Here is a 19,797-nt window from a genome sequence, read left to right on the forward strand (position 1 = left end):
CTGTATAAAAACTTAATTCAGGCCTGACAGAAACTAGACGTCAGAGTGTAAAATATATTCTAGTAAATTTTTAGAAAAGTACTTTGACCTGCAGCTATGTTCAAAGATCTATTACTGGGACTGTTAATTATCACTGCATCGAGTGAGTTGGCAACTATGGTGTCTCCTATTAGATAATTCCGCGAATAACGAATTTTGGTGAGCTTTTTATCTTTTATCTTATATTTCGACTGTCGATCTTTATACAGATATTGATTGCTGTAGATTATTTTATAAAGCAAATATATTTCTGATAAGTCTGTATTTCATAAAAGTGTATTAAAATATTCATATTATTATATTCTACACACACGCGCGCGCGCACGCACGCACGCACGCGTACACACACACACACACACACTAGAAAATGCATAAAGTTTTTGAAATATTTTTTATTATTTATTATTATTTACTACTGATGTATGCGAAAGATTGCAATGGAAACCCATTATCTAAAAATTACGCGGCACACTCGTTCATTAATCACACCGTGGACTCTTCTACTTATACAATAAGCTTCATTGTTCTTGACTATTATTGCAACAAATTCACCCATCAATCGTTATCTAAGGAAATAATTTTCACCACTTACTTGGAAGAAACGACCGTTAAAAATTCTGCGAAAGGCGTCTATGCTCAGTCGAAACGATAAAAGCGAAATGGTACGTGACGCAAGATGAGATACGATTATCACGTACCGCACGATATTTACGATCGATATGGGATCAATACGTGAGAAAGGAAACTAATCTTCGAAATGTTCTTACGAACATCGCGGATTTCAATTCGTTGCGTACAAACCTTGCTTCGAATACGGTATTCATAAATGCGGATCATCAAAAAGCAAAAAAAATCGAACCCTCTATGAGTTATATAATCCATTCTTTTCTCTAATAAGTATATATTCAATATGCACTGGAGGTATAAATCATAAATCGACAAAACGTAATATAAACTTGAAGCTCGTAAAACGTTCGGGCTGCTTACAGAGAACGCCACGACTGTTTGTATGTATTACATATTCGATGGTATTATAGGTAGTATAAAAAAAAGTTTGCGTTATTACTCAGACTTCGGAGAGGTCTATACAAAGAACAAGATCAACACAACGAAATGATACAGAATGAGAATACTTCACTGACTATGTAGCCGGTACAAACAAACAATAGAGAACCTGATCTTGTCAAACGATGTGCAACAGATGAGCCCTCTACATGCATATATCTCGAATTGAAGTATGCATTCGTCTTGTCAGCATTTCCGATTGTCCGTGGGATGCAAAGTAGCCAGTGAACACTCAGTCAAAACAAATATAGGCCTGTCCATACGTAGGCGTACGCTTTTCTCGTGACGCTTATATTCTACCCTTTCGTAAGAGGCAACCACGCGTTCGTATTCCCTTTTCCCGTTCTTTTCTTATTAATAAATCCGTATTTAAAAGTTTGGTTTGTTCGAAAGTTTTGAAGATTCCCGTTCGCGCGCTCCAACCACACAAAAAGCGCGCAGGTTAACACGTTTTGCTTACCTGTTTTTCGACGTAAAATCCAATGGGAAACACGGCAATGTCGAGCAGTCAGATAATGCACACGAAAAACACAAAAAGAGAACCGAACACAAAACAAGAATCACGTGTACGACTGTGAGGCGCACGCACATCGGCAGCACTAACGCGGTCTACCCGTACACAATACAGATTACAAATGTATTATGGCTGCAGTCCTGCTGTTCATGAATGAAACCGAGAGCGGTATCCACCTCCCCACCTCCCGCGGAAATGTCTCGTCGACCAATCGGTGATGAGCGTACGAATTTCGTGCCGTGATTCGTTCTCAAACTCCATTTTTTCCGCTGGAGCAGCACTTTGGTCGAGGATTATGAATAGATAGATGGTAAACCGACTCTCGTACTGTCTGTTTATAATGAATTAAACCCGTGCAACACTACATATCACTACATAACCAATCAGATTGTAGCATAGGGATGATCCTTGTTTTGTCATATAGTATAAGTTAGAAACCACTCTACAATCTATTACATATTTTAAGGTGGTCATTATCGACGGGTGATACCAAAACGGTGTACTAAGTAAAAAGTAAGAATAATGCTTTACTTCCAATAATTAAAAATTGTATTAGAACTTACAACAGTATTTAGGTAAAACTTCGGTACCATCATTATTGTACGTTCTTTATATTTTCATTAAAATGAACATAACCTACTTACTCGATATATAGAGTTTTATTACGTAAGAGAAGTTCAATAATTGTTTTATTAGTTATTTACTTGAAGATTTAACTCTTATAAGTGAATGGTGTACGATTCTTTTGTAAAATTAATACAATCAGTAGTGTTTATGCCATTTATCATTTGATGTCCTCCTTGTACCGGGATTAACTAAACATTATACGTTACTTTTTAAGACAAGATGCTTACCAAACGTCTAGCTACCAGTTTGCCAAAGATTTTAAAACGTAACATTGGTATTGTTGCCCCAGCATTGCAAAAGGCAAGTGATCCAATTCAACAACTGTTCATTGATAAAATCCATGAATACAAATCTAAGAGTGTGTAAGTAGATTTTCATTGTATGAAATTTATATTAATAATAATAAAATAGAATAGAAATAAACTTAGTAATGTTAAATTAACATTTAGTGGTGGAAAGATAGTTGATCCTACTCCTGAAATTGAAAAAGAAAGAAAGGCTGAACTTGAGAGACTTGCTAGACAGTACAGTGGTTCAAGTAGTACCAATATGATGGAGTTCCCAAAGATCCAATTTAAGGGTATGCAATTCTTAAAAAGACAAAATTTTTGTTTATTGTGAATTTGAAAATATGAACTTTCAGATGGAGTGGTAGAAAAGTAAGTCCGTCAAACAATCTGTATGAAGACATACATTTAGAACAACTGTATTGATCTTGTTATAATTAATTTTAAGTATTCAGTTGTAAAAATACATAAATATGTGAAATTATAAATGTAAGTATATTAAATTCCATCATCCTTAATAGAGATATTTAAATTAAAAATAATTAATGATAGAATAAATACATACAGTTCAAAGCAAATCAATTTAGGTACAGGAACACAGAATCTCTAAACTAGGCGGCATCTATCAAAAGTTTTGTGTTTTCAACTGTTTCCATTAATGTTTCCATGTTACACTTCATAGCAACAGATTTACATATCTTCACAAACTTTACTATTTCATTTTTGGGAATTAAAGTTTTGAAATCCCCAGAACAGGAACAGAGTTCGTTCATGTTTTCTCTTTTAATTTCATTACATTTACGGCATTGTAAATCTTGCAACATGTAACCCATACTTTTTCGATTTAATACATCTATCAGAAGGTATTCTATTTCTTCATTATCATAGCTCATGCTGCAAAGAGGGCATTTCCACAGATATCTGTATAAACAGAAATATGACATGTAATTTGTAGTCATGATTTATTAACTTCTTGTACAATAATGCATACCTGTCATCCTCCATTACGCAAAAATTATCTTTACAAAGATCGATATCTCTTGTATGATTGCATGCTTTACAAATAATTTCGGGTAAAATTAATGAAACGCACGGATCTTTCCATTCAACTGCATCACTGAAGCTACCAATTCTAACCAATCGTAACATATTATTTTGCAAATTATATACTTCGTTGTTAATTTCTTTGTCCAAGGATAAGACCTACAATTAAACTTGCCTGTGTACGGTTTCTTTCATGAACAAATTTAAGATAAGTAAATGTGTATTTAAGTACCTTACAAACTGACTTAATTAACTCCAAAGCAGGATTAATTTTTTTACTTTCTTTACCATTTAAATCCAAGTTTGGATACTCTTGAATAGTTAATTCTTTCTCAGGAAGTTTCTTGTATATTTTCTGTACAATACTGCAATATAGTTAGATTAAATATAAAGTGTCATTTATGTTTACTAAACCAATACAAAAAAATTCTTACTGGAAAAGTTTCTGAGACAAATCTCCAGATATCAGTTTCTTAGCGAAGTCTGCCGTATTCTCGAGTGATCCTAATCCTAACTGCGCCGATAAGCTTTGACTTAAGCTAGTAGATTTTCTTCTAGGTCTTATAGTACAACTCAGTTGTTCGTTTTCAATCATGAATTGATAAATGGCGTTTATGTAACCCGCTATTATAGCACTAAAACTCGACTGACATGCAGACTCTTTTGGTAAACATTCCATCAAATTCCATTTCATCACTATTTCGGGCTAAATAGACAGGAATATTTAGTAATATCTTACACTAATTAGACAAGCAATATATAACCTACCGAATTATCATTATCCTCATTATCCATATCATCATTGAGAATATTTGTTTCAGTGTTTTCGTCCAAATCCTTTGGTAATTTTCCTTTCACGCCAGCATGATTATGCTAATAAATTATACAATTGTATTTTTAATTATACTCAAATGTTAATTACTGTAAGATTGAAGTCAATTTTACTTACAACATCAAGCCATATTAAATATTCCCAACACTGTTCAAAAGTGATTTCAATGCTATGAAAGATTTCTTTATTACGTATCGTTTGGACAACAAATTCCATATAACCCACTGCATCGCTCACTGTTCTTTTCTTGGTGCACAGAATGATTTTATTAAAATTTGCGAAAATGATAATTGAACCTAATGTTTTAAACTCAGCCAACAATTGTATAAATAATTTTTTCATGTAACTGTGCAAAGTTCTTTGTAAAGCAGGGTCATAAAGTAAAGCATTAGATGAACGCAACCACCTAAAACAATATGAATTTATAATATGTGATTATTTAAACTTAAAGTACCATGTTGAAAGTACTAAAAGTTGAAGTCACCTATAAAAGTGAATAATTTGATAATCCGCAAATACATTTTTATAAACTGAAACGTCCAATAGCCATGCATTCACCATACTTCGCAATATTCGAAAGGCAGGACTACAAAGTGCAGTTTCATCATAGCTAGGAATTACACTTTCCGTAGAATCACCCGTTGCCAATTCCTATAAAAACATCATGCGTAATTTCGATATGTTTTATAATTGGTGTTGCATAAAAAGCTTCACATACTTGAACAGATGCCATCTGTTGATTATGAAACGCAACAAAGGAACTTGTTCCATCAATATCATGAATATGATGATATTGTAACAAAGTATTCACTGCCAAGCTTTCTATTTCCAATTCAATGCATACGCTGGAGTATGTACCAGGATTGTTTGCAGCACAATGGGAACTTTCTTCAAAGTCGGTCAATAATCTATAAATATATGCATTGAAAAAAATGCAATAGGTTCAAATTAAGTAATAATATAATTACAACCTATTGTCGTCGTTCTCACTGCCTCCTAAATCAGGTTTCTCTGTAGGAGAACACCATAACACAAAGTTATTTTTCTGCAAATGTCTAGCATAAAACAAGTCTGCAGCAAAGACTGTGGGATCTGCAGGAATGTTTCCAATAGGTACATAGAAGAATCTACACTGTTCTGTCATCAGTTCGATAATTTGTTGACTCTTGAAGTAATGACGTATCATTATCGTTGCAGCAACTTTCTGCCACTCCAGTGTACTATATAAATTTTCAATATCTTGTACATGGGTATCAATCAACGGGAAATCATTAAGTAAAGGCATTTGAGTTATCAATGCTGTTTTATCTAAAACAGAAACATGTCAAAAAGATTATTCTTTGAACAGTGATGGATGAAGTTCTATTATAGTTTACCTATAGCGGTTTGTGTAATGACTATTGTTGCACCATGTCCTTCGTTTTTATATACAGTTAAAGCTGCTTGCAAAAGTCGACAAAGTTGTTGAAAATTGGTTTCAAATCTTAGAGTAAATTGCATTGATTCCGGTAAAACGTTTACTTTGTCTTCTCCGTTCATGGATATACTACAAGTTAAACAGTCTATATTGATTCTATTTCTAACTCAAGTAAAAATGCTAGTCGCAATTTATAAGTCTTACGCCGTGCTTCGTTCCTGACTGTATAGTGCGTTCATATTACGCATTTGATTTGACGACACCGAGTCTAAGACAAATATATGACATCTCTTACTCGCATTTAGAAAAAGGCCCCAAAACGCTCTTTGATGATTAGAACTCCAATGATGGTACAAGAAAATATAATTAATTGCATGGACCTAAATAAAATACTCGTCAGTTTTCAAAATAAGATATATACAAAAATAAATGTGCATTACATTCTTCAGATACGGTTGTACAGCGATACTCTTGAATTCCAATTGATCTAAGGTAAAAGTATCTGCACCATCAGGTATCTTACGAGCTGCCTTGGGATCCACTGTGCAAACGCATCCTAATTGAAGAATAGCTCTGAACTCTAATGACATTTGCGTTTCGTAAATTCCTTCGATTTCCGGTTTACTTAAATCTTCTAACAGCTCTCTATAAATGATGTATGAAAATTACACAATTTTAGTGTAAATCTTAGAAAACAAGAACAAATGTAACTTACTGACTGTGCATTTGGAACTGTGCTTCTGGAACAGAGTACCGATACAAATTATGTATTGGTCGTGAACGAGGTAATACTTTCGAGCTTCTCGTCCAAGATACTTTTGTACCCGGTTCTGGATCAGGTTTGGGTTTTCGTGTATTTACGTAAAATATACGGGGTATTATAAGACGTAATTGGTGAAGATCTTCGTCGACAAGTACCCACAATCTGAATAAACCGGGCTCATTTGTTGGGGATATCTAAAGAATTTATTTATTTAATTATGAGGTAAATGTTTGAGGTCGAAACTAAAAGAAATGAATTAATTTTTACCTGAATAATTTGCCACGGCGAAGTGATCAATTTTTTTTGAGCTCGTCTCAGAAAACCGCCTAAAGTGGCTGTATTGGTATTCGCTCTTGTAACGCCCCAGCTAACTTCAGTTTGGTCTTCCGCAGACCTTTTAGTCTTTTTGCTCTTTTGATGTTCACCTCTTTGTTTAGCTTGATGAGCCCATTTCTGTTTATGGAACTTCAACCATTCAAGTCTTTCTTCTTTTGTCGTTCCCATTGGAGGCGGTGAACCCAAAACGTCCCTCCAACTCTTATTCTTATTCTTTTCCGCCTCCCCCTCAGATTGTCTCTTTCTTTTATTAACTACTGGTACTGGACGCTTAAACAGTTGTTCTCCACCTGCTATATCTTCAATATCTCGTGGCTCTGATGGACCTGCTTCTTCGGCATCGTCGCCCTGATCTTGATTTCTTGGTACTGCTGAAAATATATCTGTAATTTTTTTTTGCCTATGCGTTGCATTCTTCTCCATTACTCTCTTGTGCAACCAATCTGGATGTTTTACTCTAGGCACGGGATTGGAAAGCTGAAAAAAAGATACTATTCTTTTATAACTATAAATAACTCAAATAAAGTTAATGATGTACATAAAAAATATCAAGTACTCCTTGCATTGCAGCTGGAATGGTAATAATCTTCTGAATAGCACTTCCAAGTCGTTCAATGTAGTAACCCCAATCCAAAATTTGTCTTATATCGTCACTTTGTAAACCAGGATCTTTCAACCATTTGCGCAAATAGTGTCTTCTAATTGCTGGTTCCGACTGGAAGATCGCCAACGGTATTGCTCTACAATTTCATAAATAATATTAATATGAAATTATTTATTTAAACCAACAAAGATGAATTATTACCGTTCCGTAACTGGTGCACCTGGGGGCTTATTAGCAATAATGTATTTACACGCCAAACCAGCATCTTTCACCATCTGATCACCCAAAAATTCGGCCAATCTTTTAGCAGTGGAAATAGATGTAGACTTGAGTGCCCCGTAGTCCTCCAATTTACGCGACATAGATTTATTTTCAGATATGAGTTCAAACAGTTCTGTATCTGGCATATCTGCACACTGAATATATTTTTACTTTATGTTTTTCAAACTTGTTTAATAAAATCAAAGGAATTTCTATCTACCTTGCTGTAAAGAACGTCCAGCCAATAATCAGCGTCCTTGGCTACAGACGCATAGCATTCCTCCAATGTGCTCCCTTTCAGGAAGGATTCAAAAACAGATGTCTGGAAAATTTTAATTAGTTGAAGCTCACCTCTTCTCTTTACTTCAAACCCTTTCAGCTCAGCCAATGAACCGTCAAAATTAAAGACAGCGTATCGCTTCTTTAATCTCTTTCCTTCTTCCTTTGCAGCGGGCAGTACCATAGCCAAGTAAGGCCCGTCGACCTCGAAAAATATAGAATTCTCACTTCTAACTTTGTAAGTTAAATTTTCACGGTCGACGAGCTCATGGTATGCGGCGTTAGTAAATTGGTCCTGTAAATAGAATGCGTAACTATAAATTTTGGTAACGAAAAAATCAACATTATTGTAGATACGACTTACTTTCACCATAAAGTTAAGAATAGCATTGGGATAAGATATTGTAAGCCTCGATTTTTTTGGATGAGTCGTGTGAACAACTACGTTATCAGGAAAAGAAGCGGGTAAAACGCACCAAATCCCATCCGTATCCAATTCCAGTGGACGTCCAACCTGTTCTATAATTTCTCTAGCTTTCATGATAATGTGTGCTCCCGTGTAACATACTATACCACCCATTTCCATACTAAACCATCGGGAGCTGAAATAAAAACAGTGGTTAATACTTCTAATCGCAGATAAAAACATAAAAATAAATATCTACCCTTTTCTCATGACGTAACCGTAAAAGGAATTCAAAATACATTTGTGAGCGAGTTGCAATGAATCATAAAGTACTTCTCGATTTTTGGCAGACTTAATATCGCCTGCGTCACCCTTTACTAACGCTGCTGTTACCTGTTGCTTGGCAACTTTAGTAAGCGCTTTATATTCGTATCTCCTGTCTCTGAATGCTCTAACAGTGTCGACATAAAAGGAATTCTCTTTCTGACAAATCGTTTGCGTTCTCTCCTCCGTTCTTGTAATTTTCACTTTCTTATAAACTTTTCTACAATATTCTGAAAGTCTTTTTTTCTCGTACATAGCTTGTTCTTCCTTAGACAATTCATGATAGGCTCGCCGTACACCACCAGGAAACTGTGGTGGAAATTTTTCGGTTTCCAATTGTTGTTGCATTCTCTGGTATTCACTTAAACTCGCGGCCACTGAAATTAATAAAATAATTAAGAAAATGATATATTTAAGATACTATGTCTTATTACTGCATTATTATTTTTGTGCCTTTTCAACTTACAATATTCTCCTCTCCACATCCATTCCATACGTCTTTGACACAAAGCTCGTGGCTTGTTATAATCGCACGCAGCGCAAACAGTTTCATCTACCATGGCGGATGGTTGGAGACGATTAGTTAAAATAATGTTTGGATACATAGCACCGACGTCTAAGTGATAAATCACGGGGTTTTCCAATCTCAGAGGCTGACTTCTCAAAGCCTCGAGCTTTACTTTGATTTCCTGAACTACTTCATCGAAGTTCGTGACCATTTCCATTGGAACTTTTTCTTCTTCTTGTATAGTGTACTTTAAAGCATTCTCCACTCCATTTACTAGTTCGTCCACTGCACTTGGTACTATCTTAAATCGACAAGGAATATCAGCTCTGAAAACACCAGATTCAAGAGCTTCTACGTGTCCTCCTACATAGGTCTCTTGATCCAACAAATGACCATCTCTTGTAAATTTGCTTAGCTCTGCTTCTTGTTTGTTAGGAAATATAATGTTAGCTTGAAAGGCCTGTACCATCAAAAGAGATTCACATAACGTTCCAGATCCTTTCCTAAGTACCTAAAAATAAATAAATATAATATTTGTAAACAGAAATTTGTAATACATGCATTGCGCATTATGCCCAAGAACTTACTTCATCCGGTTCCATAGGAATAATAGTGCACAATGCAAATATGAAAGGGTGAACATATTTCTGATACAAATAATATGTTGCAACTGCATCAGAAACTGAATAGCTTGCAAGAGTCTTTGGCTCTTCAGCTGCTAATCTACACATATCTTCGGGATCCAGTTCCACTGGATCATATCTAAGTTTTGCTTTTGCAACAGCTTTTAGACTTTGAGAGCCTACAGGTAAGTATGAATCGCGTCTTACCCAACTGTATATTAAAAGTAGAAAATTAAGAACAGTATTCTGCATAATATTAGACGCGACAATTTCAATTATAAATTACCACAAGCAATCCATGTGCATAGATGGTCTACAACTATAAATTCCATCTCGACCTTTGGAAAATCCGATTCTGTCTTTCATTTCCATATTATGGACAGCTGCTCTAGTTTCTACAAACGGCCAATCGAAAAAGTCACCGTTATATGTTACAAATATATGTGGCCGAATGTCATTTATATGATCAAAGAATCTTTTTATTAACGCTTTTTCATTGGCCTCATTGAAAACAGTAAAGAATCCCTCAAATTCTGGTTTCGGTGTGTACTCAAAATCTTCAATATCGCTTGAAATTATTTCTCTATTCGTTATCAAGTATCCCTAAAGTCGAATATATAAAACAATAATATAATATACAACAGAATATTGTAACAAATAGCTGGTAAGATAAAAGTACTTGTCCATCAATCATGTATGATATCATCATGATTTGATCTGTATTAGCATCTGGAAATTTCAGAGGAAGCTTTGTGGTTTCAATATCATAAGCAAGGACAATTGGCTCAGGTGGTTCGATGATGTCTTCTCTCCTAGTTATGATTGGTGTTTCATTCCCTCTTGTTTTTACAGAGTACCAGTTACCACAAAAGATTTTCATGTCTATAGATACCCGTACATGATGTGGCACATCATATTCCCTGCAAAAATATACATGTAAGAATATACATAGTGTTAAGCACAAGATATAACAATATTGAATAGATACCTAATATCAAGAATATTATCTGTAAAGTCTATAATTTGCTTCTTAGGATCTCCCACTTCCTGATCTGGATTCAACACAGTTGATAGCATATCTGTATAATAAGTGTGACTCTTTGCTCTCTCTTTATTTACTTTTACAGCTTTCATAATATCACGTCTAATTTTAGTCATGTCCACAGTGTTCACAAAGGACAGTTTAAGGTACTTTTGTTTTAAACCAATTAAATGATTTGGCTACAAAAAGGTGATGATATATTATTAGTGTTTTCAACTTTTTTCATATCTTTTAATTCGTCATACCAGATCAAGATCTTCTTTGTAGACTGTGTCTACTTTATGTATTTGCCCACTGTACTTCTTGTTTAAACCATTGGAAACTTCTTCATAGGTGTCCTTTTTACATAAGATATAAAAATATGGGCAATATGGATAAGAAATCTTAAATCTGGTGCAGTCTGCTTCGAGAAAGTAGTAGTCTATTCCACTTAGCAGTCTTTTATCATCCTCTATAATCTCTGTCTGTAATGATAAGTAACATAATATAAGAAGTAGTATCATACTTTGATTCAACTTTCACTGAAGGCAACTATTACATTACAACTTACTGCATGCATATTAATAAGAAATCCTGTTCTTTCTTTTATATCAGTTACCCTATGAAATCCATATAAAGTATCTATTTTGGTGTTCTTATTAACTTCATTTAATCTTCCCCCTGATGCCTCCCTAAAAAATACAAAGAGAATAGAATATTTTATGTATAATAAAAAAAACATATAATTAAAAACAGTACCCTGATGGATTTCCTTCTTGATTCTGATCATTCTTTCTATTGAACCTATTAGCTTGATATCTTCCTGTATTCCGTAAACTTGTCATGTTGTACAAGCGTCAGTTGTATAAAATAGATTTCAAACTATTCTTTGTGAACCATTATTAAAGTATTATAATGCCATAAACGGAAAGACGAAGTTGTTATTTATAACGGCATTGCGGTATTCGAATACGATGCGTACAGCGTGTACAGGTTGTAATTTGCCCGCCAATAGATCCTTTCTTTCAGCTACTTGTACACATACAGGGTGTCACATGGTAAAAAGGCCAACACACACGTTGTTTCTGCGTTGAGAGACAATAAAATACAATGCTATACTTTATCTATTTATTTAAATATTTAATATAAAATTTAAAATATATAAACATAAACATATGTATAAATTCCAAACAATATCCGTCATATAAGATATACACGATAAATAAATATGTATGTCGGGACTTGATTGTAGTTTTGCGCGTTAATTTTGAATACTGAAGTTTGTTAATAATTTATTGATTATTTCAGATGTTCAGTATTAATGTTTAATTTATCGATCCTAAGTTTTGTAAATAATTTTATTAATAAATTTATCGTTGAGTTCAGCCATGTGTACTTTTATTTATAAATCGTTGAAATTCTAATGTACATCATACATCTCACACACACGGGGTCTCTTCAGCATGATTCGGGGGCTCCGTGACCCCAAATTCTCAGCCCACGTGATCAAAGGCGCCTCCACCGGGGCTCCGTGACCCCACGCTCTCACCGCGCAGGGTCATGGCGCCTCCAATGGGGGCTCCGCGACCCCATGGTCTCTCCCCACGCGATTAATGGCGCCTCCACCGGGGCCTCCGTGCAGGGTCTATGGCGCCTCCATCGGGGCTCCGTGACCCCACGCTCTCACCGCGCAAGGTCTATGGCGCCTCCACCGGGGGCTCCGCGACCCCACGTTCTCACTAGAGATGATGTGAACTGCTACTTGTGAATCACTCGTGATTTGATCACAAAAAACGGTTTTTTATTTCATTTAATGGCTAGCTATATCATTATTCAATTACCCCATATAATTAGCACGGCCCCATCAGAAATTTACTAGATCCGTGATCCATGAGCATAGGAAAAATCTCAAGGCTTATCGATTAGGAAAAAGGGAACGAAATTGTAGGTGGCTCCAACGACAGTGATGCGGGCCGACAACAATCGTTGTGGCTTGTTAAATAAATTAGTTTTGTGGTTTCAGTGAACGTGGCGAAATTAAATAGATGAGAAAATTAGATGCACAGGAGGCCTGGGGCGCCGATAGATTAGAAGCACAGTTAGAAGCGGCCCGGGATGGTCTTCGGGGACTTGATCGAAGTATTCGGAAAATCCTCGGCCGGGATCTTCCCGACGGAGAAAATGGTCCAGTACAACCGCCACCCAGGTTAAATTCATGATAATTCTCTATGAAATGTCCCCTGAAAACACCCAAAAGATGTGTACATTCTAAAAAACAAATTTTATTCAATAATTCATTAATCATACAATAAAACACTGTTGTCTACAAACATAACCTATCTCTTACATTCAAGACTCTTTGGATCATTTTACTGAGATCTGTGTAAATTGATGCCTTAATTTTGTAGCTGATATTGTAAGGTGTCATTAAGATAAACTGATTTTTTAATCTAAATGCCTCCATTATTATGTTGTATACAATCTCTAATGTAATTTGGTAGGCTATCGCAAAAGAGGCCATTGCAAGAAGATAGAAGGCGTGTTGTATCAGACTTTGTCAATAATGAATTATCTGGTGGAAAACGTCGATGGCAGGGATCAAATGGAGAACCAAAGACAGTTTTCAGTCGTTTAAGTGCAAGAGTTCCTTCCAATGCTGATGATAGTGCAGATGAAGATGATACTGTTATTAAGGTATAATTATATAAAATACAATAATTACTATTTTCATTTTCTAAGATATTTTCAGATGTTACTGTCTAATATTCATTTCAGCCAGCTGTGTCTTCAAGGGTAATAGCAACCCCGAGAGAAATCCCATCTAGGCAGGAAGTTATCAGAAGAGAAAGAATAGATGAAAGAAGTAGACAAAGAAATAAACGAATGTTTGGTGCTCTGTTAGGCACCCTGCAGAAATTTCGACAAGAAGAAACCAAACTTAAAGCAAAGGTACACGTTTGATAAGCATAACACACATACTCCTTGTTAACATTGCTGTAACTATTGTATTTTTTTATAGGAAGATAAAAAGGCAGAAGTGGAGGCAAGAGTGGAAGAGGCTCGAAGAAGGGAGAAGGAAGAATTACGAAGGGAAAGGCAACAGTTGTTCTTGTCGCGTAAACGACAATTAGCCGAAGTACGCGCATTGGAAGTAAAATTGGCGCGCAGTCGGCAGTTCCAGGATTGGCGTGCTGCACAATTACCACTCGCTTCGTTTATAAAAACCCGTGCTCAGCCACCTATTTATTATGCACCAAAGCGTAAACATCCACAAACTGACATTCTTCTGGCCGAATCTGCAAAGGAACTTCATGGTATGCACGTTCAGAATGAACCTGTTATTGACAATAAATTAACTGTTCTTATTACTCATTAATGTCCTTATTATATTACAGAGGAGATTGAAAGAAGAGAGAAAGCATTAGTCGAGGAGTTGGAGTTAATCGAAGTACAAGTAGGTCTTGGAAAACACCAACAAAACTTTGATGGAACGACATCGCTGAATGCGACAACGGAGGTCCAACAGTCTGCGGAAGAGGGTGAGGAGAATCGTGATCCGAATCCAGAGAAGAATTCGGAGTCAGAAAATAATGAAACGGCGGATGTCTCAGTGAAATCTGAGAAGGATGAAAACTACGATAATAATTCGAATGAGGTTGAAAAGAAGGAGGAAGTACAAGTAGATGAAGCAAAAGATGAAAATAATGGCTAGTATTAAATGTACTTACGATGCTTGTACATATTACGTACATTGGGTGGTCCAACGAAGGAAAAGATGGAGTTTTTCTTACTCGATACTTGACGCGTGTGGATAAATTTTACAATTTTTCGAAAGAATTGTCACTTTCTACTTGTTCTCATACAGATAAATTCATTCCCTTCATCAAATTGCATACTCATTTTTTCATCTTGCGTCGGCCGACGAGTCTCGTTCAAATTTTTCGTAGGTATAAGAGAATAGTAACCGTTTATCGAAATCCCATATTTTTTAAATGGTACACATTTGTATTATGGCTACTTGTAGCGTATCACTTAAGTAACACCCACATCCTGAGTAGAACGAAGTAACGCGGTGGAAGAATAAGTATGTCGATAAAGTACCATAAAACAGGTGAAAAGATTTTTAGATTGGAAAATTGTGTATAATAGTCCGTTCATTGTTTTCTTTGTAACAATGTCTGTCTTTTAATACATATACGACAAAGAGAATCGTTAAATAAGCATTTTAATGCTTTACGTGTATGGTAGAATAAAATGTATGGATTCTAACAACTGATGATATAGCATAACTTGAATTTTTATGCAAATTTGTACATTTGCGTTCTTTTAATTATAGATGATACATAATAAGGAAAACGTGTCGCATACGTATCAGATATGCAAATAATTTCTTAATATAGCAATACTAATAGTAAGTATTTGAGTTGCTCTCTGTCTTACTACATAGAGTAAAAGTCTGCATCTCTATTCTTTATAAAATGAACAACATTAAAAGGGATAAACAAAATTAATGAATGCATAGGAATAACTTCAACTGAGAACCCTTTTATGTATACATACAACTACTTCATGTGTATTTCATAAATATTTTTACCGATTTTATGTAAAACTTTACAGATTTTTTAACAATTCAGTTAATAACTCAATATGACGGATTCAGTACTTATTATCTTTTTAAGAGAATGACCATCGTTCAGACGTTTCCCTTGCATTCATAGGACAATCCTGATCACATCACCCAATTCTGTACAAATCAACATTTACAACAATATTTCCTTGTCATTTTTCCAAGCAATCATCCATGATCAATTCGTCTTTCGCGGGAATTATAACTTTAGTTGGCATGATGAAAACATTTGTAGTTCTCGATCGATAAGTACATTATCGATAGGTCTTCCGGGAATGGTTCTATCAGATAGAGAGCATACTTCACTGCGTATGCATATACAACATATGTTTATGTTATATTGCACCTCGACAATGGTCTAATTAACAACTGACGGTGAATGAATAATCTGTTACTTAATTTGGAAACTATACATGCTTGGTAAAGTAGAATTGGTAGACCTTTTTTTCACTGTTGATGTTCTCGCTGTTCTCTAAGGAACGGCAATCAGATTCGATAAAATTTGAGGCATTCTCACAGGGTATGTGTCCCATTGCATACTTGATCTAGGAACGGAAAAAGGAGGCAATGGAAGGAAGTGAGATTAAACGTGGCAATTCGTTAACCAATTTACACGTAGGACGTGGTTCCAAAGTTTCCAAGGAAGATTCGCTGGGTCTTTCTATCTTCCCGGTAATATTCGTGAACAGGAGGGGATGGCATGAAAGGGGCGTTCCGCCATGCAACCTCGGAATATGGCTAATGCGTTTCTGCGCCGTCGTCTCTATCCTCCATCCTTCTCTTACCCTAAACCGCGTTGAAATAGACACTTGGAATGGTAAATAGTAACCTTTTTACAAAAACTCTACCTAAATACAATTAAAAATTATTCACTATATCAGACAGACGTAATTCCAAACGGAATTCGAAATGATTTCTATCGAATTCAAACCGTTATATTTTCAAGGAAAAAAGCGTCACGTGACTTGAGTATTCAAATTCATTTCCCATGATAGAAAAGAAATTACATTGAACATTTTTTGCAGTTGCTAGCGTTTTAGAAAAAACAAACCGTTTAACGGACGAATGATAGATTCCCAGGAAAAGAACCTTACGTAGTAGTCAGAATGAATATACGACATTGCTCGCGTATTATGCTGGTTCGAAGTGAAAAAGGAAATAGATTAAAAAACAAAGACCGACGACGCTCAACATCGGATAGCGCGGAAGCATGAAGCGTGCGACGCAACGCGGCGCGACGCGCAGCGTCGCGGAGACATAAGAGAAGCCGACAGGGGTCGGGGGTATCCGAGCTATTTGTACACCCGAATGGAAAACGTGGCTTGACTCGCCTCCAGACGAAAGGAACGGGACGCTTTCTTAATTACCACGTTCCACCCCACTTTCGTGCTGGTCTTTTTCTTTCTGTACACTCTTCTTCTCCGAACGCTATTGTTCGGAGGTTCCGAATAGACGAACAAGTCGACGGTCCTGAATAACTGGTAGGTCCATTGAAACGACTACACTTTTGTAACGTTCTGGAAAACATGCCGAAATATCTCGTGGTACCTTCAAGTGAGTCCAAGATGGCCAGGTGAGCACCAAAATGGCCGACTGTTTTCGATTTGTTTTTCTAGTATTCATTCTTTTATCTCCTTTGTTATTGAAATTCGAGAGACTGAACGCCTTTTTATCGCCAGATTTCAGACAATAAACCTCAGTTCTGTCGCAACAAATTTGGATTCTCAGACAAGGAGGAAAGTCTTTCGCTACAGTGGACGTCTTTCGGTGGTTTTCGAGTGTAGCAAAAGTGCGTTGTCGTCAGACTGATTGCCGGTCCTCGTTCTGAGGAAATCGAGCATTCTCTCGTCGACGGTTCACGCCGGAGCTTCCAGCCGTAGGAAATCTCGGCCCATTAATCGCGCGCGCGCGCACTTCTAATACATTCTATTCTATTCTAAGCGAGCCAGATACCCGGCGTACTGTACCCTACTCTTCACCGGGTTTATTTACCCGTTAATTTATTAGCGTATGTTGGTCGTGGCGGAGCTTGTAATCGAGCGCGACGGAGTTCGCGAGGCCCGCGTGTCGCAACACTGAACGCTACCCAGTAGAAGTCACCGTATTTTAAGGGGGTTGCCGCAAACATTCAGACCGATGGGACACCTTTACATCAGGCTTGAAACTACCCATCCCGACAAAGCCCTGACGTATATTTGCCGTGTTAATTTATACAACTATTCACGGCCAATGTCCGTCCACTCCTCTGATATTAGAAGGAGAAACTATCTGGTGAAACCGACGGACTTGTATAATGAAGTACCTTTATCCTCTATAAAGTTTGGACTTTGCTTGTTCTTCCAATTTTCTAAACATATTGCATAATTTCTAGGTGGTCCTTATCACTGGAGTGGTTCGTTAGCGTTACATCTCACATCGCTGTGAACTGTGTCTTACTCTCACGGTTTTCATTCTCTTAAGAATTCACCACGTTCTTCCCTTTTTTCCCCCCGCGGTTAATAAGAGCGGCGCACCCTTAATGAGAACGAAGAAAGCCGACACTGAACGATTTCCAAAGAAGCAGCTCCTGCGGGCAGGTTTGGTCGCTCCTTTGACTAGCGTAATAGAGTATCGGGGGCGGGGTATCTCACCGCAGAAGTAGAAAGGGGATATTCGTATTTCAAAGGGACAGACCGTCACGCCGCGACGGTCCTCGTTAATGTTATGCGCGCCTAAACGTCAAGTAGAAAAACACGATCGCGCCTATATGTCGAAAGCTAGACCGACAGCCGAAGGACTTTTACACGGAAACGGATCGTGAACGTCATCCGTACGACCGTTCCCCCTTGAGATTGTCTCGTCACCTCGCAGGATGTGGTATCATGCCTTGATGTAACTGAAACTGAATGGAACTTTAAGAAGAATATAGACGTAGTGGAAGTACGCCACATTTGTAAATTTGATGCACCTTTGTTAAAGAACACAAACAAAGATTGCGGTTCATTCACTTTGAAATTACACTGTATTTTGTTTTTTGAATAGGCTCAAATGTATGGTCGAGAACTCGGATACTTCTGAAAGTACCTTATTTATGGTATCCAGGAGTTTATAAGATGGATACTTCGGAACTTTATATGTATTACCTTCCATTGGAAAAACTATCATTGGTTATTGTGGCCGAGGCCGGTGACGACGGGAACGCTGAGTGGGTGTCTAATTTCGTCGAAGAGGAGGGATTTCACGCTCGATCGACGCTGATTGGACAGCGCCAAGCGGTTTGCCTTTATAACTTGGATTGCGCGCGCGCACATCGACCCACACAAAGGGCGACTCCATGCGAACTGTAGTTGTTTGTCTTCTTATTGAATAACAACGCGTTGAATGGTCTGATATCGTCGACATTTCAATCGCGTGTATCGAATCATTTTACAGTTGATACATAAAGGATCGATTCGATTAATCTTTAACTGATAACGATCAACTCCCCGTAGGCGTGGAATCAGGGCAAACTATACTTTCTTTTTAAGTCATTTATAAACATTATAATATATCGAATTCTGAGATCGTTGTTAAAATTGTTCGTGTCAATCTGCTTAATCTATCCTTAGCTATAAAACAGGTAATTCAACCTATCGGTCTAGTGTCAACAGCGTTGTTTTCCGGTGGAGCATTGTTTCTCTGGAAAAACAAGAGAGGAAACGATTAATTCAGTCGTAAGCTTGCATACATTGGGAACGATATCGCAGCTCATTAAACATTGCGAGCGCACTATCATCGATTATACAGAAATGGCTTTGATTATTCGGAATGAAAGCATCAATCACGCAGCTTACTACAATATCGGCAGTTACGCGCGTATATTACAAGACGGCGTCCACGCAAAAGAACTAAACACTGAGAGCAAACACGATTTACAACTATGTACCGCGCATCTTCTAACGTGAAGAATCGTTCAAAGTGTAACGCTTTTGAAGGCCAAAAACTTACTCGATACATCGATCAAAATGATCCGAAGACCTGTTGAAGTCCTCCGGAAGTGGAACATGTCCTTTCGGGACCCGCAGCTGGCTTCATTAACGATCCAAGGATGCACCGATACCGAAACGTTAATTAACAAGATACTGCCTATATCCGGAAGTCCGTAACTATTTTTTCTCCAAAAATACAAAATCCGAAAGCTTCAAAGGAAATAAAAAATATAGATTGCCTTGAAGGGAAACAAAATGTTACCCTGAGTTACA

The 19,797-nt window shown here is 36.9% G+C and overlaps 4 protein-coding genes across 5 annotated transcripts in view; 2 read left to right on the plus strand and 2 right to left on the minus strand.

Annotated features, from left to right (window-relative positions):
- Positions 1-1,595, minus strand: part of LOC107185643 (ETS-like protein pointed) — a 125,228-nt gene extending 123,633 nt beyond the window's left edge. The window contains exon 1 of the mRNA XM_015573377.1: positions 1,565-1,595. The gene's annotated coding sequence lies outside the window, so the exon portion shown is untranslated. The remainder of the gene's footprint in view (positions 1-1,564) is intronic.
- A 489-nt stretch (positions 1,596-2,084) lies between these two features.
- On the plus strand, positions 2,085-3,013 carry LOC107185657 (ATP synthase-coupling factor 6, mitochondrial-like). Of its 2 annotated transcripts, none has more exons than XM_015573393.1 (4): positions 2,085-2,131; positions 2,460-2,607; positions 2,695-2,825; positions 2,889-3,013. In XM_015573393.1, the coding sequence occupies exons 2-4, from the start codon at positions 2,465-2,467 to the stop codon at positions 2,906-2,908; spliced, it is 294 nt and encodes a 97-aa protein (XP_015428879.1). In that variant the 5' UTR covers positions 2,085-2,131; positions 2,460-2,464; the 3' UTR covers positions 2,909-3,013. The 2 variants fall into 2 exon arrangements, with proteins under 2 accessions (XP_015428879.1, XP_015428880.1); XM_015573394.1 differs by lacking the exon at positions 2,085-2,131 and adding an exon at positions 2,207-2,218.
- A 130-nt stretch (positions 3,014-3,143) lies between these two features.
- Positions 3,144-11,891, minus strand: LOC107185641 (DNA polymerase epsilon catalytic subunit A). The gene is made up of 27 exons (XM_015573374.1): positions 11,710-11,891; positions 11,522-11,642; positions 11,217-11,435; positions 10,918-11,150; positions 10,609-10,849; positions 10,216-10,532; positions 9,894-10,140; positions 9,265-9,817; positions 8,734-9,175; positions 8,433-8,670; positions 8,010-8,363; positions 7,730-7,944; positions 7,481-7,664; positions 6,856-7,401; positions 6,541-6,782; positions 6,266-6,470; positions 6,030-6,205; positions 5,785-5,954; positions 5,380-5,716; positions 5,127-5,316; positions 4,893-5,059; positions 4,526-4,814; positions 4,345-4,449; positions 4,011-4,282; positions 3,809-3,941; positions 3,524-3,735; positions 3,144-3,453 (listed from the first exon to the last, which is right to left on the minus strand). Exons 1-27 carry the CDS (start codon positions 11,793-11,795, stop codon positions 3,144-3,146), a joined length of 6,804 nt encoding a protein of 2,267 aa, XP_015428860.1. The 5' UTR covers positions 11,796-11,891.
- A 1,042-nt stretch (positions 11,892-12,933) lies between these two features.
- Positions 12,934-15,058, plus strand: LOC107185660 (pinin). The gene is made up of 5 exons (XM_015573396.1): positions 12,934-13,156; positions 13,452-13,644; positions 13,726-13,899; positions 13,970-14,264; positions 14,346-15,058. Exons 1-5 carry the CDS (start codon positions 12,996-12,998, stop codon positions 14,660-14,662), a joined length of 1,140 nt encoding a protein of 379 aa, XP_015428882.1. The 5' UTR covers positions 12,934-12,995; the 3' UTR covers positions 14,663-15,058.
- Positions 15,059-19,797: the final 4,739 nt, after the last annotated feature.

This window comes from Dufourea novaeangliae, unplaced genomic scaffold, assembly GCF_001272555.1.
Source record: "Dufourea novaeangliae isolate 0120121106 unplaced genomic scaffold, ASM127255v1 scaffold70, whole genome shotgun sequence".
In the NCBI taxonomy this organism is placed as follows: domain Eukaryota; kingdom Metazoa; phylum Arthropoda; class Insecta; order Hymenoptera; family Halictidae; genus Dufourea; species Dufourea novaeangliae.

Coding starts and splice junctions, on each gene's coding strand:
- LOC107185657 (XM_015573393.1), top strand. CDS start 2,465: ATGCTTACCAAACGTCTAGCTACCAGTTTGCCAAAGATTTTAAAACGT. Junction 2,608..2,694: donor GAATACAAATCTAAGAGTGT/GTAAGTAGATTT, acceptor ATTAACATTTAG/TGGTGGAAAGATAGTTGATC. Junction 2,826..2,888: donor CCCAAAGATCCAATTTAAGG/GTATGCAATTCT, acceptor ATGAACTTTCAG/ATGGAGTGGTAGAAAAGTAA.
- LOC107185641 (XM_015573374.1), bottom strand. CDS start 11,795: ATGACAAGTTTACGGAATACAGGAAGATATCAAGCTAATAGGTTCAAT. Junction 5,060..5,126: donor AACAGATGGCATCTGTTCAA/GTATGTGAAGCT, acceptor ATGTTTTTATAG/GAATTGGCAACGGGTGATTC. Junction 3,736..3,808: donor TAATTAAGTCAGTTTGTAAG/GTACTTAAATAC, acceptor GTTTAATTGTAG/GTCTTATCCTTGGACAAAGA.
- LOC107185660 (XM_015573396.1), top strand. CDS start 12,996: ATGAGAAAATTAGATGCACAGGAGGCCTGGGGCGCCGATAGATTAGAA. Junction 13,900..13,969: donor AAACCAAACTTAAAGCAAAG/GTACACGTTTGA, acceptor ATTTTTTTATAG/GAAGATAAAAAGGCAGAAGT. Junction 14,265..14,345: donor ATCTGCAAAGGAACTTCATG/GTATGCACGTTC, acceptor ATTATATTACAG/AGGAGATTGAAAGAAGAGAG.